This window comes from Rhinatrema bivittatum, chromosome 3 (genome assembly GCF_901001135.1).
Source record: "Rhinatrema bivittatum chromosome 3, aRhiBiv1.1, whole genome shotgun sequence".
Classification (NCBI taxonomy): domain Eukaryota; kingdom Metazoa; phylum Chordata; class Amphibia; order Gymnophiona; family Rhinatrematidae; genus Rhinatrema; species Rhinatrema bivittatum.
In genome coordinates, this window is record NC_042617.1 from 74038668 (window position 1) to 74055243 (window position 16576).

At 42.9% G+C, this 16576-nt stretch overlaps 1 protein-coding gene across 1 annotated transcript in view; it reads right to left on the minus strand.

Annotated features, from left to right (window-relative positions):
• CALM2 (calmodulin 2) overlaps positions 1-16576 on the minus strand; it is a 75868-nt gene that overhangs the window by 14374 nt on the left and 44918 nt on the right. Inside the window, exons 2-4 of the mRNA XM_029593374.1 lie at positions 16001-16031; positions 15079-15222; positions 14894-15000 (exon numbers count right to left, since the gene is read on the minus strand). Of these exons, the coding sequence (XP_029449234.1) occupies positions 14894-15000; positions 15079-15222; positions 16001-16031 (282 nt within the window). The remainder of the gene's footprint in view (positions 1-14893; positions 15001-15078; positions 15223-16000; positions 16032-16576) is intronic.

The window sequence follows — 16576 nt, forward strand, 5'->3', positions numbered from 1 at the left end:
TTTTGTGCACCACATTGTAAACCTTTTCCATTTGGAAGAATAATTCTTTCGTGCTGAAGGTTTACGTGAAGCTACAAGCACTTGAGATGCATTAGTTGAAAGATTGAGAGGTTGTAGAATCAAGCTTTCAACATTCATGCTGTGAGGGATAGGGATTGAAGGTTGGGATGATGCAACCTGCCCTGGAGTTAGAGTGGGTGCTGTGCCCAGGCGAATTGGATCTTTGATCAAGAGGTCTAGAAGTATGGGAAACCCTACTTGTCGAGGCCAATACAGGGCTATGAGTATCATGGACCCTTTGTCCTGTTGTAGCTTCACTAGAGTTTTGGTTATTAGCAGTATCAGGGGATACGTGTATAGAAGGCCTGAGTTCCAGTGGCGAGCAAAGGCATCCCTGGGTAAGCGGTTTCTCTGCTTGAATAGGGAGCAATAATTGTCCACTATGTAATTCAGTTGTGATGCAAAGAGGTCTACTGTTGGTTGGCCCCAACGTTGAAAGATCTTTGTTGCCACTTCTGGATCCAGAGACCATTTGGGAGGTTGGAATTGACGACTGAGGCGATCCGACACTACATTGTGAATTCCTGCTAGGTAAGTGGCCCGTAAAAGCATTGAGTGTGTTAGGGCCCAGTCCCAAATCTGTGCTGCTTCTTGACAAAGGAGATACGAGCCCATACCGCCCTGCTTGTTGATGTACCACATGGCTACTGTGTTGTCTGTATCAGAACAGTCTTGTGGGAGAGGCAGTCCTTGAACGCATAGCTCAAAGTTCCAGGAAATTGATTTGAAATGTTGCTTCGAGTTTTGTCCAAGTACCCTGGGTTTGGAGATTGTTTGTGAGCTCCCCAACCCAAGGTGGATGCATCTGTAGTTAAAGTTATCTGTGGGACTGGTTGCTGGAAGGGAAGGCCCTTGCGCAAATTGTCCTTGGTCGCCCACCAAAGTAGAGATGAACGTAGCTGGTGGGTTACTTGAATTGGAGAGTAACGTGGTTGAATGGCTTGAATCCATTATGATCTTAAAGTCCATTGAGTTACCCTTATGGCTAACCTTGCCATAGGAGTGACATGAACTGTGGATGCCATGTGGCCTAGCAAGGTTAGAAACTTATGAGCTGTTGCTTGTTTCTTTGAGTGAATAGAGTTTGCCAGTAGGGAAAGTGTCTGCCCGATCCTCGGGTAGAAAAGCTTTTGAAAGTATGGTGTTCAATTCTGCTCCTATGAACTGAAGCTGGTGAGACTGAATGAGATGGGACTTGATAATTGATGAGAAAACCCATGGAATGAAGTAGAGTAATTGTTCGACAGAGAAGCCAGAGCTCCTTGTTGAGATTGACTTCTGATGAGCCAGTCTAAGTAGGGAAAGACATGGACACTTTTTGTGTAAGTGTGCTGTTATTACTGCCAGACATTTGGTGAATACTCTGGGAGCAGAGGCAAGTCCGAATGGTAGTACTCTGTACTAGAAATGTTGATGGCCTACCATGAAGTGCAGATACTTTGAGGAAGAAATATAGGAATGTGAGTGTAAGAGTCTTGAAGATCCAAAGAACAAAGCCAATCTCCTGTTAGAAGAGTTCAGGATGGTTTCTCTAGGAACCATGCTTTCACTTCTTCATTCTTCAGAAATTTGTTGCGATTTCTGAGGTCTAGGATGGGACGTAGGCCTCCAGTTTTCTTTGGAATGAGGAAATAAACTGGAATAGAATCCTCTGCCCTGCTGAGTCCAGGGCACCGGCTCTCAGAAGGGTGGATAATTCTACTTGTAATTAGATTATGTGATTTTCGCTTAGAGAATGGTCTGAGGAGAATCTCTTGGAATTGAGAGGAAACTGAATTGGTAACATCGAGATTATTGCAAGTACCCATTGGTCTGTTATTTGTAACCAATGGTTGTAAAAGGAGGATACTCTACTTCCTACTAGAAGCTCTGGATAAGGATTGGAGAGATAGCTTCAGTCTCTGGGAAAGGCCTCAAAAGCCAGCAGCCGGTCTCGTCTGTGGCGGAGGTTGAGGCCTAGCCGCCCTAGATTGTCTGGGCTGAGCTCTTTTTTGTGGCCTAGAAGATCTGCCCCTTGATGTTGGAGGGTAATAACGCCTGTCGATAGAAGGGCCTTCTAGGTTCTTTTCTTTGAGGCCTACGAGTTGACTGTGTAGCTGGATCCTGCAGAATTAATGAAAGTTGTTGCAGGGTTTCTGTGTGCTCTTTCAATTGAGCAACCGCATCTCGTACCTTTGAACCAAAAAGGTTATCGCCAAGACATGGGAGGTCAACTAATTTTTCTTGGACTTCAGGCCCGAGGTCAGAGGCTTGCACTTATTCCAATGCAGCCACTCTGGATGCTGTTTCAAACCCATCATATGCAGCACAGACCTTGTGCTTGCCAGCCTCCAGTCCTTTGTGAATAATTGCCTGGGCTGCTTCTTGATGTTGCTGTGGCAATGATGGTATAAACTCTTGCATCTGTTTCCACAGATTTCTTTGATATTGAGTCACGTATAATTGGTAAGAAGATATTTTAGAATTTAACATGGCTCCTTGATAAACCTTTCTTCCCAGGGAATCCAAGAATCTGATCTTTTCCTGGGGGAGTTGGAAGAATGTGGCCCTATCCTCTGACTTCTTTTGTGCGGATTCTACCACCACTGATTGGTGTGGAAGCTGTGTCTTTTGGTAGCCAGGAGCAGACTGCACCAAATAAGTTGTTTCCATTCTTTTATTTACAGCAGGCACTGAGCATGGATGCTCCCAAAGTCGATGTTGTAAATCCAGGACATCATGGACAGGTATGGCTACTACCTGCTTTGGAGGATCCACAAATTGGAGAACCTCCAATGTCTGTTGTCTTGAATCTTCCTCCATCACTAAGGTGAAGGGTATGGTGTCTGCCATATCCTGGATGAAATTTGTGAAGGATAAATCCTCTGGTGGAGATTTCTTCCTTGGGTCTGGAGGTGAAGGATCTGACAAAATCTTCAGATGAAGTGTCTGTGTCCTTCGTCCCAAGTATCATATGGATCTTCTCAATGAGGGGATATTGGATAAGATCTAGGTGGATGAGGAAGCCCTGAAGGACCTGGTTGCAGGTCATTGAGGGGTATCCCTACAGGTTGGTCTTTCCAGGGCTTGGGAGGAAGAGCTCCGACTCCATCGTCAAATCTCTTCATTAAGAGTTGATATAGTGCCAGTTCTGGATGCCCTGGGTCCCCAGGTGTCATTGGCATCAATGGTATCTGGTCCGGTATCTAAGATGGCGTCTGTGGCATCAATGGTTGTGCTGGTATTACTTTAGGCTGTGCTGCTGGCAACGGTGTAGTCCCTGGCTTCGGTAGTGGTACCAGCATCTGGGTAAACACAGGCATCGGCATCTGCTCCTTAAGGGCCTGGAGCACTGCTTGCCGGATAAAATCTGACAATTCCTGTGAAACAGCTGGTGCAGGCAGCACAGCTGAATGCGGTGGTGGTGGAGGCATCAATACTCCTTCCACAGAGCCCTGTGGAGGTACGACTATTTGTGTTTTTGTGAGGTGAAGGCTCTGGTGTCGAGGATAGCAGTGTTTCCTGAAGTTTTGGCTGCTTAGTGATCGGTGCCTCCGGGAAGAGAGACGCTCAGTCGGTGTCTATGATGGTGTTTCGGTCGGTGCTCGACTACTGACCTCGATGCTAAAGATGTTGATGGCGATGGATGGTCTCCCGACCCCTCCGGACAGTGTTTTTTTCAATATTATTCGTTTTGAGACTCTGGCTGGAGATGATTTTGTCGATGTTGAGGGAGAAGGCAAAAGCTGTAGATGGAATAGATGCTCCATCTTTTCCTGACGAAGTTTTCTTCCCTTCGGAGTCATCTCTGCACATTTAGGGCAGGTTGTGACATGTTTTGTTCCCCAAAGAACACACTCAAGGTGTGGGTCTGTAATGGACATTGTCCGATTACAGATAGGACATTTCTTAAATTCGGAAGCCATTTTCAAAATAGACAGCAGTCTATGAAATGAGGGAAAATTGAGAGAAAAAGTTTTTACTCAATGAGTAAAAACAAGACTGCACTCACTCACCAGCTGGTAGAAAATCAGAGAGATCCCTTGTGGGAGAAAATGAATGAGAAATAGACTTTAGTCAGCAAATACTGTGAGAAAAAAAAACAAAACAAAAAAAAAACCACAAGGCTCCTGCTCTGCGATGCCTACAGCAGTGCAGAAAAACTAAGACTGAAGAGACCCCTGTGGCAGAGAATATCATGGAATGCTGGGCATGCTCAGTGGCCTCCCAGGGCCAGTCAAAGGTTTCTAGAAACTTTGACAGAAAGTTTTCCGTACCAGGGCTCCAATGTCACCCATATGTGAGGACTAGCATCCTGCTTGTCCTGGGATAATAATAATTTCTATTAGCTTCAGACTGCCACCATACTCAAAAGAAATGTAGACTACTCCAAGGTCTTCCCCACTAGCTGGAGACTAACATGGAACCCAGCACTAGATTCTTTTAGTTGGGATTTTTCCCTTACAGGCATTACTTTGCACTTGCCCACATTAAACTGATCTGCCATTTAGATGCCAGTTTCACAAGGACCTTCTGCCGTTATAACAGCTCAAAAACAAAAAAATTGTCTGCGGGTTTGATATCACTTGCTCCCCTTCTCCAGATCATTTTATGAATACGCTAGATAGTACAGGTTGCAATACAGACTCCTGTGGCACTCTGCCCTCTCTATTTGGAAAACTGACCATTTAGTCCTACTCTTATCCAGTTACCAAATCCACAATAGGACAGCCTCCAAGCCCATTACCTCCCCATTTCTAGAGTCTCCTCATAAGGGATTGTCTCAAATGCTTTCTGCAAATCCAAACTACATCAACTCTTCAGCTTTGTTTGCATATTTATACCTTCAAAAACAAGTCTAGTAAGTTGAAAAGGTGAGATTTCCCTTTACAAAAGCTCCCCCTGTTGAACCCTGTCTATATGGTCCAGTAAGTTTTGTTCAAGAATAGCTTCTCACCATTTTGCCCAACACCAACAGCCTCATTGGTCTATAATTAGCCCATTTTAAAAGCTAGTGCCAACATTGGCCATCTTCCAATCTTCTGGTTCTGTAGCTGTTTTAAGTGCTATATTGCAAACCAAACACATGTATGCAATGTCATATTTGAGTTTCCAAAACTCAAGTGAATTCCATCTTGTCTCAGGAAATTGTTCTTTAGTCAGTCAATCTGATTTTTATCCTCTAGTGTCACTGCAATTTAGTTTAGGGTCATCACAATAAAGATCTGATGTGCTATGACTTCACCTTTCTCAGTGAATAGAGGCAAACAAATGTGTCTAATTTTCCACCCTCACCACCTTTTAACCTTCAGTTATCTAGCAGCCCAATGACTTTTTGCTTATGTTCTTGAAAAAAAAAAGTTCTCTCCTCACCAAGCTCTGAGTTTAGTGTGCTTAACTTTCACATCTAGCTTGCCAGTGCTTATGTTCTTATTTTCCTCACTGGGTTTACTTTTGATTTTGGAGGATACCTTTTAGGCTTTGCCTTTCACCCACTATTAAACCATGCCAGCAGTTTTCCATTGACTTTTAATGTACAGAATACATTTGGCTGGGCCTCAAGGATGCTACTTTTGAACCATGTCCCCTGCAAATTTTTACCTTTAAATGGAGAAACTTGTTAGAATACTAAAAGTGACTTATAGTTAAATGCTATTACAGTATTTTCCTTAGTAAATACCCTTCAGTGATTGGTACATCAATGTAGTAAAATGTGACAAGTAGATCCAATTTTCTTGCACCCAACTAGATCTAATAGTTATCAATGTTTGGTTCCATGAACTGCTACATGAAGAAGTCACTGTCTGCAGTCCTGTTTTGTTATTAGGACCTTTAGATATGGAAGTCAAATCTTTGCCAATAAGGGGCTATGAGAATCAAGGTCCTTGTCTTAAGTTTTAGCAATGTTAGCCACTAAAGGAATTGGGAGGATGAGCATATAGAACATCCTGTTGCCAAATTAGAGGTGGTATCAGATGTTAGTTTGATCTAGGTATCTTCTGGAGCACAAGTTTAGTTCCTCTGAACACAGGGATCCCAATCACCATGTGTACCCCATTCTGAGTATCTAACTTACTACTCCTGTTCTAGGATTTATGTGGTTGCAGGACATGACAGTCTACCAGGACATAGTCAGCCACGTACATGGCCCAGTCCCACATCTGGACAGTTTTCTGACATGGGTGGAATGAGCCTGTTCCATGAGAACAAAGGAAGGCCCAAAGTAGCATAGTGAAATTGAAAGGTAATGAAAAACAATGTGTGGAGACACAAAAACAGCATAAATCAAGTTTGTTTGGTGTTCACTTAAGAATCCTGGAGGACTATAGATAGGGGTAGTTGAAACTCCATCTGCAGAAGAGAATGTATAGCTTACGCTAAGTAAACCAGGTAGACAAGGCCATAAGGTTGCTCAGATGTGCCAACGGGTCTGCTGAAAGACTTGTTCAATAGATCCCTGAAACAGGAGTGGTGCTGTGAGATTGGAGAAGTGCAGTTGTGGTCCCTCTTCACAAGGGTAGTAGCAAAGAGGAGGCTAGAAACCACAGGCTGGCTACGTTCACCTTAATATTTTGGGGGTGGGGGGATGTCAGTGGAGACTCTGGAAGGACCATGAACTATCAGGTGGCTTTCTGGACATGAGGCAGCACAGATTCACTGGGAATACCTGTCAGACCAATCTTAGATTTTGTTTTGATTGGGTGACTAGAAAATTGGATCAGGAAGAACATAAGAAATTGCCATGCTGGGTCACACCAAGGGTCCATCAAGCCCGTCATCCTGTTTCCAACAGAAGCCAAAAACCAGGCCACAAGAACCTGGCAATTACCCAAACACTAAGAAGAACCCATGCCACTGATGCAATTAATAGCAGTGGCTATTCCCTAAGTATAATTCATTAATAGCCATTAATGGACTTCTCCTCCAAGAACTTATCCAAACCTTTTTTGAACCCAGCTACACTAACTGCACTAACTACCTTCTCTGGCAACAAATTCCAGAGCTTTATTGTGCGTGGAGTGAAAAAGAATTTTCTCTGATTAGTCTTAAATGTGCTACTTGCTAACTTCATGGAATGCCACCTAGTCCTATTATTCGAAATTGTAAATAACCGAGTCACATCTACACGTTCAAGACCTCTATCATATCCCCCCTCAGCCGTCTCTTCTCTAAGCTGAACAGCCCTGACCTCTTCAGCCTTTCCTCATAGGGGAGCTGTTCCATCCCCTTTATCATTTTGGTTGCCCTACTCTGTACCTTCTCCATCGCAACTATATCTTTTGAGATGCGGCGACCAGAATTGTACACAGTATTCAAGGTGCGGTCTCACCATGGAGCGATATAGAGGCATTATGACATTTTCCATTCTATTAACCATTCCCTTCCTAATAATTCCTAACATTCTATTTGCTTTTTTGACTGCTGCAGCACACTGAGCCGACGATTTTAAAGTATTATCCACTATGATGCCTAGATCTTTTTCCTGGGTGGTAGCTCCTAATATGGAACCTAACATCGTGTAACTACAGCAAGGGTTATTTTTCCCTATATGCAACACCTTGCACTTGTCCACATTAAATTTCATCTGCCATTTGGATGCCCAATCTTCCAGTCTTGCAAGGTCCTCCTGTAATGTATCACAAAAGCACCGGTCCAAGTACAGATCCCTGAGGCACTCCATTTACCCTTTTCCACTGAGAAAATTGACCATTTAATCCTACTCTGTTTCCTGTCTTTTAACCAGTTTGTAATCCACGAAAAGACATTGCCTCCTATTCCATTCCTATTCCGGTCCAGGTGATTTGCTACTCTTTAGTTTGTCAATCTTCCAGGTTCACAGTGATTTCGTTCAGTTCGTCTGAGTCATCACCCCTGAAAACCATCTCCGGAACTGGTATCTCCCCAACATCCTCATTAGTAAACACGGAGGAAAAGAAAATAATTCATTTAGTCTTTCTGCAATGACCTTATCTTCCCTAAGAGCCCCTTTAACCCCTGTATGATCTACTTTGATTTCAAAGTTTTTGATATGGGCCTACATAGGCAGCTTGTGAATTAAATGAGACGCTTGGGAGTGGGTACCAAGGTGGTGTCATGGATTACAAACTCGTTGACTGATAGTAATTCCATTTACCATTACATGCCATCTAACAAGAGAACAGTGTTGAGGGGAATTCCACAGGGACCTTTCTGTTCAGTATCTGAGTGACATTGTAGAAGGGATAAAGCTAAAGTCTATCAATTTGCAGGTTATACCAAGATCTGCAACAGACCAGACAATGGAAAGTGATTTAAGAAAGCTTTAGGAGTAGTTAAAGATTTGATAGGAGGATTCAATTCAAGTACAGAATCATGCATCTGGGGTGTGGTAATCCGAAAGCTGTATGATGGCCTGTGAACATCAGTATTTTACTCAGACCTTGGGGTAATAGTATGATGATCTGAAGACTTAAGCAGTGTGATAAGATGGTAACTAAAGCCAGATGAATGCTGGGCTGTATAGGAAGGAGCATCCAGAAGGAAAAAGGAGGCAGCGATAATGCCCTTGGTACAGGTCCTTGAGGAGGCCTCACTTGGCATACTGCGTTCAGTTCTGGAGACCATCTCAGAGGATAGAGACAGGATGGAGGTGATCCAGAGAAGGGCTACCAAAATGGTGTGGGGTCAGTATCTGAAGACTTGAGACTGAAGGATCTAAATATGTATAGCCTGAAAGAGATTAGGTACGGGGTAAAATGCAATACAGACTTTTGGATATCTGAAATGTTTTGATATGAACTACAAAATTTTTCCATCAAACAGAACTAGGGGGTCATAAAATGAAACTCCAAGTGGGTGACTAAACTGTTAGGAAAGGGTGAGGATGGTGGAGGCTTGTAATGCCCTTCCAGAGATGGTGAAGTAAATCAAATTCAGAGGGGCATGGGATATGCACTTTGGATCCTTAAAGGCTAGAGGACAGAAGTGACAGAGGGAGCATGGGGGCAACCTGCACAGTGCAGAACTACTTAATGCAAGGGTCAGGGATTACTACCTACAAGTAGCCTTCATGCAACTCCAATCACCCCATTTGGCAGGGGGAATTTGATAAACTACCAAGATGGGCCTGGACCTTTACGATTTGGGATACTGACAGACAAGGGAAAAAGTACAGGATGGCTACTACAGCCAAGTCCCAAAGCAAATATCAAGCAGCAATGTCTGCATCAAGGCAGCTCCTCACCCAATAAAATATTGCTAACAGTAACTTGTTACAGGTTTGACACGGTTTTGATTGTAAATGTTACTACCCTTATAAGGCTTGGCGGCAAGAGAAACATGAAGGTATCTGCACAAAGCAGATACTACCATCAGAAGCTGGTCCTTTTCTGCAGTTACTATGTCAGATTTGATGTAATCAGCCACCAGGTCAGAGTCCAAGCTGCTGGGCAATGAAGATACTGTCCAGAATATTTTGGGTGGCCTGGGCATCAAAGGCCCTATGCTCTCACCCTGGGGGGGCCGAGGCATGGGTGCGGATCCTATCACCGATTAGAGGGGGAGCTGACAGCACTCAAACCTGGTGGTAGGTTGAACCAGGTAAACATCTGTCTTACAACTCACAGGAGGTACAGATATAGGGTATTCTCAAAGACAAGCTACCAAGTCTTTGAAAATGTCATGAACTGGTATTGCACAACCTCTTCTGCAATTCCTGGATATTCCAAAATCTTGAGCATTTTGTGTCTAGAGTCATGTTCAGTTAAAAGTTGAAAAGGCACCAATTCTGCCATGGCCTTCACAAATCCTGCAAATGAGACCTTTCCTCCCGAGAAGGCTCAGAGGGAAGATCCTCCAATTTCTCAGTGGAGGATATGGACACCACCCCCTTCCCAGAGGGTCATAAAAGGCCTCTCCCTCACTGATTCACCAGGGATGTGGGGGCTGAGAGATCCAGCTGTGTCCAGGGTGTGGGCCTAGTGGGCACCAAGAGAGGTGATGGAGGCACCAGTGGGCCTTGAGGTTGAGGAGCACCTACAGATCTGCTGGTGTTAGCGGGAATTGATGGCACTGGTGGAACCAATCCTGATGGCCCTGGGAGAGCTGGAAGGTGGCTAAGCACTGTGCATCTGAGCTGCCATTGAATTGATGGCCCTTCCTCAGAGGAGTTTCACTGGTATGGGGGCCAATGGTAGCAGTGCTCCCTTCACCCATGAAGGGGCTTGAGGCACTGGAGCAGGCTGTGTCAAAGACACTGAACAGCATATTGAGCTGTTCCAGTAAGGGTGGAAGTGCCAGAGTAGGCTCTTGCAGTGGTGGTGGTCCTGGTTGGGAACTGGAGGCTCAAAGCCCTGCAGGGCCCAGCTGCCAGCCACATGTGCCTCTAATTCCTCCTCAAAAGCAGCCGATAAGACTGTATGAGGGGCAGAATTGGGACATCCTCTGGAGAGCTGGGGGGGGGGCACAGATTCCTCCACTGCCGAGAGGCTTCAGCAGGACCAGAACCATTTCCTCTGCCCAGGATTGCTTCTGAGGAAGCACCAATGTTGATACCTGTCTGGTCAGACTTAGATGACGATGAGCAGCGAATGTTTTTTCTAGCGCTCAGTAGTTACCACAGTCTCTTCCTGGGACAGAGGGAGACCGGAATCTGATCAGGACTGCTCCCTGTCTGACAGACAGGGAGCAGTCTGTCTCCTGCTCCCAAGTCAGGGCCAGGGAGCAGTTGCTGTTGACGTCAGAAAAAGTATGCGGTCAATGGTAGCAGCCACTGGGAGATGAAAGTCAGCGATAGACTGCGAAGCCTACCAGGATGCAGAGAAAACAGATGAAAAATCAGAGGGAACCTACGTGACATGGGAAAAAAAAAATTGAGAAGTTGTGAAGAGTGCTAGCTCACAAATTGCTTTGCAGAAAGGGAGAGTGAAGAGGAACCCTGTGTGGATGTGAGGTTGGCAGCATGCTGGGCATGCTCAGTGTGCCATCAGTTTCTTGAAACTGAAAAGTTGTGCCAGGCTCCATTTGATGTCACCTTTGTGTGAGGGCTACCATCCTGCTTGTCCTTGGATAAAGTTATTCCTGGAGGGCTATCTGGTAGACCAATATCAGTGCTCTGACAAATGCTTTTAAAGTTTCCAATAGAGGTTGGACCTCAGTATTTAAGGCTAGTGTACTAGTATTGACATCAATGTCTCATCTTTCAGATGAACTCCTCAAAACTGACAATGCTCATGCTGCATAGGCAGGAAGTCACATTTTCCTGTGTTACTTTAGAATCAGTGGCTGGCATGTAGACCCAGAGGGTTGCCGTTCAAAGGTAACAAGAGGATAAGCTGAAGCATTCCTGCAGAAGATGGATTTATGCAGCAGCAGCCAGAATCTGCTAGTGGCATTGCACCCCAGACACTGATGCTTTAAGTCTTTACTTGATGCTGAAGTCTTCCATCCAGAGAAAGTCTGCTTTCTCTGGATGGAAGGAACTGACTGTATCCCAACTTCAGCCTCTATGGTACTTTATGCTTTCAAGGCAAATATACCAGCATTTGGCATGGCTCCTAGGTCCTTTGATTCTGATGGGCTAGACTTGTTTTACCTGAAAAGCTTGTCTATTAACTCCTGTTACATACTGTCTCCAACAGGGTTGTGGCAGGCAGTGTTACCTCTTAATTTGTGGGCTGTGTGCAATGTTATTTCCCTTTTCTTGCAAGTTGTGTGTTTCACAACCTATATATTACAGGTTACAGATGGTGGCAGGATGTTAGCCATTCCCCACACGTGTACAGGTCTGTCATCTCAGCCAAGAACTGCTCATTTCTAATAGCACATGTCCCTATAGCAGACGGTCCTGCAATCAAATGAGACCCCATCAGACTTATCCTTTTGGTGTTTCAGGTGTACCTTCAAGAATGCTACTCCCTTTACAGAAACCAATACAGTACTATGTACCCTAGATGTCAGCCCCACTTCAGCAGCCAGATGGTTTTGGAAACACTTTAGAATGGCTTTTGCAATCCAAGTCAGACTATTCTGTCTAATATCAGTCATAGGATGAACAGATCTTGTAGATCCCATTCTAGGGACTACATCTGACTTGTCCTTCTCTGACTCCTATGCTTCAACACAGACTGATGCCACCTGCATAACCAGCCCTTTTTGATGAAAATAGGCAAGACCTTTTAGCTTCTTCTGAATCAGAAACCAATTCCTACTGCCCCCAGACAGTGACAAACCCTTTAAATCAGTAGTTGTGAAGATTCTGCCAAAGAGGGCTTACCCCTACTTTTCAAAGCTACAGTTGTACTCATAGTTTTACATATCCCTGGCAGAATTTGTAAGGTTTGTAACATTAAGAAAACATGAGTGATCAGACAAGTCTTATTTAATGCTTCAAATTAAACCTTATGCGACTAGCATAATCATTAAATAGCAATAAAGGAAATTGGTCCCGTTCAAAAGTTGACACCCTTAAATGTTTGGGCTAATAATCACTCAAGCTGACAAATTGAGATAGCAATGAAGACTAGGTATCCACACCGGTACCTTGATTGACTGCAATTAGTGTCTTTATAGTCTTATTTTCTTAGCTCAAGAAACCCTTGTGCATGTCATCCAGGGCTGCGCTGACTTTGGTGATTACTGAAGCTTGGGGAAAGCAAAAGAAGCAAAAGAACCAAAGGATCTGTGGGAAAAAGTGGCTCAACTTTAAGTCAGGAAAAGGATATGAAAAGATGTCCAAAAAATGTGAAAATGCCAATTAGTACTGTTCATACTGATCAAGTGGAAAGTTATGGGTTTAATACCAAGCTAGACCAAGAGATTTCAGACAACTGCCAGGAAAATTTGTTGGGATGCAAAGAAAACCATAAAGCACCTTCTGAAACAGAATTGTGGGGATGTTTCATAAGAACGTAACATAAGAAATTGCCATGCTGGGTCAGACCAAGGGTCCATCAAGCCCAGCATCCTGTTTCCAACAGAGGCCAAAACCAGGCATATACGAGGAGATACTTGAACAGAAATGAACTGAAATGAATTGCATGGTAGAGTTGCAGCAATGGCTTTTTTCTGGCAACACTACAAAACAGCCCACTTACAATACACCAAACAGCACCTAGAAATGCCTCAAAACTTCTGGAACAAAGATTTGGAGCAAGGAAACCAAAATTGAACTTTATCACCACAACCATAAATGCTATGTTTAGGGAGGAGTCAACAAGGCCTAAGAGAAGCACGGGAGTAGATCTCTGCTGTTTTGGGGTGTGAGCCACAGGGAATTAACCAAAACGGATGGCAGGATAAATGCTGCATCAGAAAATATTGGAGAATTTGCATTTAGCCAGGGAGCCATGTATGGGACACACCCAGATGTTCCAACATGACCCTTCAGTGGCTGCAAAAGAAGAACGTGAATGTTCTGGAGTGGCCAGTCTCCTGACCTCATTGAGCCACTTTGGGGGGAGAACTCAAAACATGCAGTTCATGCTAGACAACCAAAGAATTTACAGGATCTGGAGGCTTTTTGCCAAGAGGAATGGGCAGCTTTACCATATGAGAAAATAAAGGGCCTCATTCACAACTATCACAAAAGATTGCAAGCAGTCATTGATGCAAAAGGAGGCAATACATGGTATTAACTAAGGTATGTAAACTTTTGAGGAGAACCATTTTATTTCCTTTGGTTTGATTGTGCATTCTGTGATGCATAAGAGATTTGAAATATTAACAGATGTTTTTGTCTGATCACTCATGTTTTCCTAAAATGCTGCATCTTACAAAGTCTGCCTTTGGTATGTAAGCTTGAACTGTAGTTCCAAGGGCACTGTCCCTGAAAAGGTAAAGAAAAAATCCCATGGAGATATTCAATATGCCAATCCAAACTTGATGAGATGTTCTATTACCAAGAGCCCACAAAATATACAAGGCTTTGCTTCTTCACAAACTAGACTGCTCTTGTGAGATACATACTCCTAACTACAAGTTAATGCGCAATCACTTAACCCTCATTTTGCCTGCTCTTTTAAAGAGAACAAGCAGCTAACTAGAAAAGTTTGAAGTTACATTACTGTAGGGAGTGCAAGATTGAAGCTTGGTTATATGTTTCTTCCTGCTTCTGTATTCCCTCCCCTGAGGAGTGGCCCTGACTGACCTAACACCTATGTCATGTTAAGTCTTAAGCCTGCAAGCATGGGAAACCTGATTACGAAGTAACTCATATCTGCAGTTCCTTTCAAAACTAGTGCAGTCTCATACATTGGCAGAAAATTGTGCTGTACTATGTGTTACTGGACTACTGAAGGGAAAAGCCTGCAGTAGCAAGATACTTCAAAATGTCCATTTGCTTGTATGCAGAGGGAAGCGCAGTAGGATATTGGAACTCTTAGAGACTAGTACTTGTCAAACCAGCAAGTTGTACTGATATGGTACATCCTGTCAAAAACAGACAGGATACTTGCTGTTACAGAACCAAGGAACCATTTAAAGTGAAAATGTTACACTAACTAGAAAATGAAACATTGCTTCCATATAAAAGTTATGTAAGTACTGTCAAAATGTTTGGTATAACTGAAAATGTTTTGTATAACTTCAGCGACATGAAAACTAGGACCGGCAGACAATGCTGCTTTTGGAGAAGGTGGTGGGGTGCTTCTGAGTCTGATATGCTTTAAAGGATCTTTACTGAATTTCCATACAGATTAGTAATAGGATTATCTGAGTGTTGATAAAGAGTATGCTAGGTATACTGTCAGTGGAATTCTGATCCATGACGTTTAGAACAGTGATCTCAAACCTACTGAAGATTAAGTAAATATGTTCATTGCCTCTTAACATTGCTCCCCCCGTCCCCCATGCCAAACATCTTGTAAATGCTTGGTACCTTATCAAATACACGAAACGCTTCTCTGATTTCTTCTTCACTGTCTGTATCTTTCATTTTTCTTGCCATCATCGTTAGAAATTCAGGGAAGTCAATTGTGCCATTGCCTGGGAAGAGATTTTAGTAAAGTTTAATTGTACTTTTAATGCAAGGAGATTGAAGAAAAATAAGACAGAATGCCTTACCATCAGCATCTACTTCATTAATCATATCCTGCAGCTCAGCTTCTGTTGGGTTCTGCCCCAATGACCTCATTACAGTCCCCAACTCTTTTGTAGTGATTGTGCCATCTCCATCTTTGTCAAATAGTGAAAAGGCTTCTTTGAATTCTGAGTAAAAAAACGAGTTGTCAAGCAAAACAAGGATTAGTTGTAGCAGCTTTCCTAGAATGAGAGCATATTTCTAAAAGTTGCTAGATACCTGGCAAATTGTGCCAAACATGTTTCTCAAGTTCCAACTATAATGAACTATATATAGAACTATAATTTTATATAGAATCTTTAAACTCTTTCCATCTTTACCTACCTTTAGTGTGATATACATATTACCCAAGATAGGATGGCTTTCAGAATAAAACAGATTGTGTGGGGCAGCCTACAGTCCTTATGGACACCAATATGCTTCAAGCTGTCAGATAATCCCTACTATGCATGGCATGCACTGCTGAAAAAGTTGTAGGAAAACTTCATATTCAGGGACACAGTCAGAGCAAACTGGTATCCATGAGAAGTGGAGGTTGCCTACCCTGGCTTATAGGATGCATGTTAGTTCTAGGAACACTAACTTACATTTTCTCCAATAGTAGAAAGCCATCTTGTTTACAGATGGAAAGGGTTTAAAGATTCTATATAAAATAAAAACAATATATTAAGATCTCAATATTTGACTGCTCAATGTGGCTACTCACTAGGTGCCAAAGTCATGGGAACAAATCAAATGAGCAAGAGAATTCAAAGTCAATGGTGGGGAAAAAAAGCTTTACGAGTTCCCAATTTTAGTTGCCAAGTAGCCTAATCAAGTATTTTGCATAATACATGGGGAAGAGATACCTTCACTATGGTTATTAGAAATGCCTCCCACCCCATTACTGTATGGAAATCAGTTTACCTGCAATCTGCTCCTCTGTCAATTGATCAGCCTATAAGAAAAAAAAAGCCATTAAAACTTGTTTTAGAACATGTTAACATTGCAAGCTATTGCAGCACAATTATAGGTCAGTTCTCATGCACTAATACTTAGAGGGACCAAAGCTGCACCTTTGAAACTTACTGAAAAAGGGAAAATTGATAAACAGCCCTTAATGTTTTACCATGGAAAACATGTCCCAATTTTCATTTAACAATTTAAATCATGGTAGCAGGAAACTATAGCTTCTCTATTAATGTTTACAGACTGCCAAATGCCAGAGCCCGAGTGTTTACAAAAGGAACATTCTTCTAAACAGGAAAAACAAAATCAGCAAGGCTTAAAGTTGCTAGTAGATATGCACATTTAAAAAAAAAAAAAAAGTCCATTCAATGATTTATTGAAGACAGATAGAATATGAGCTTACCTTAAAAGCAAAATTAAAAACAAATTAAAAGGCTTGTTTAAAAGATGTTTTTCCTTTAATATTTTATTCAAGTTTGAGAGGCATATGGAGTTCCAGGGATCAGGCATGGCAATAAAAAATGCCTGCTTGAG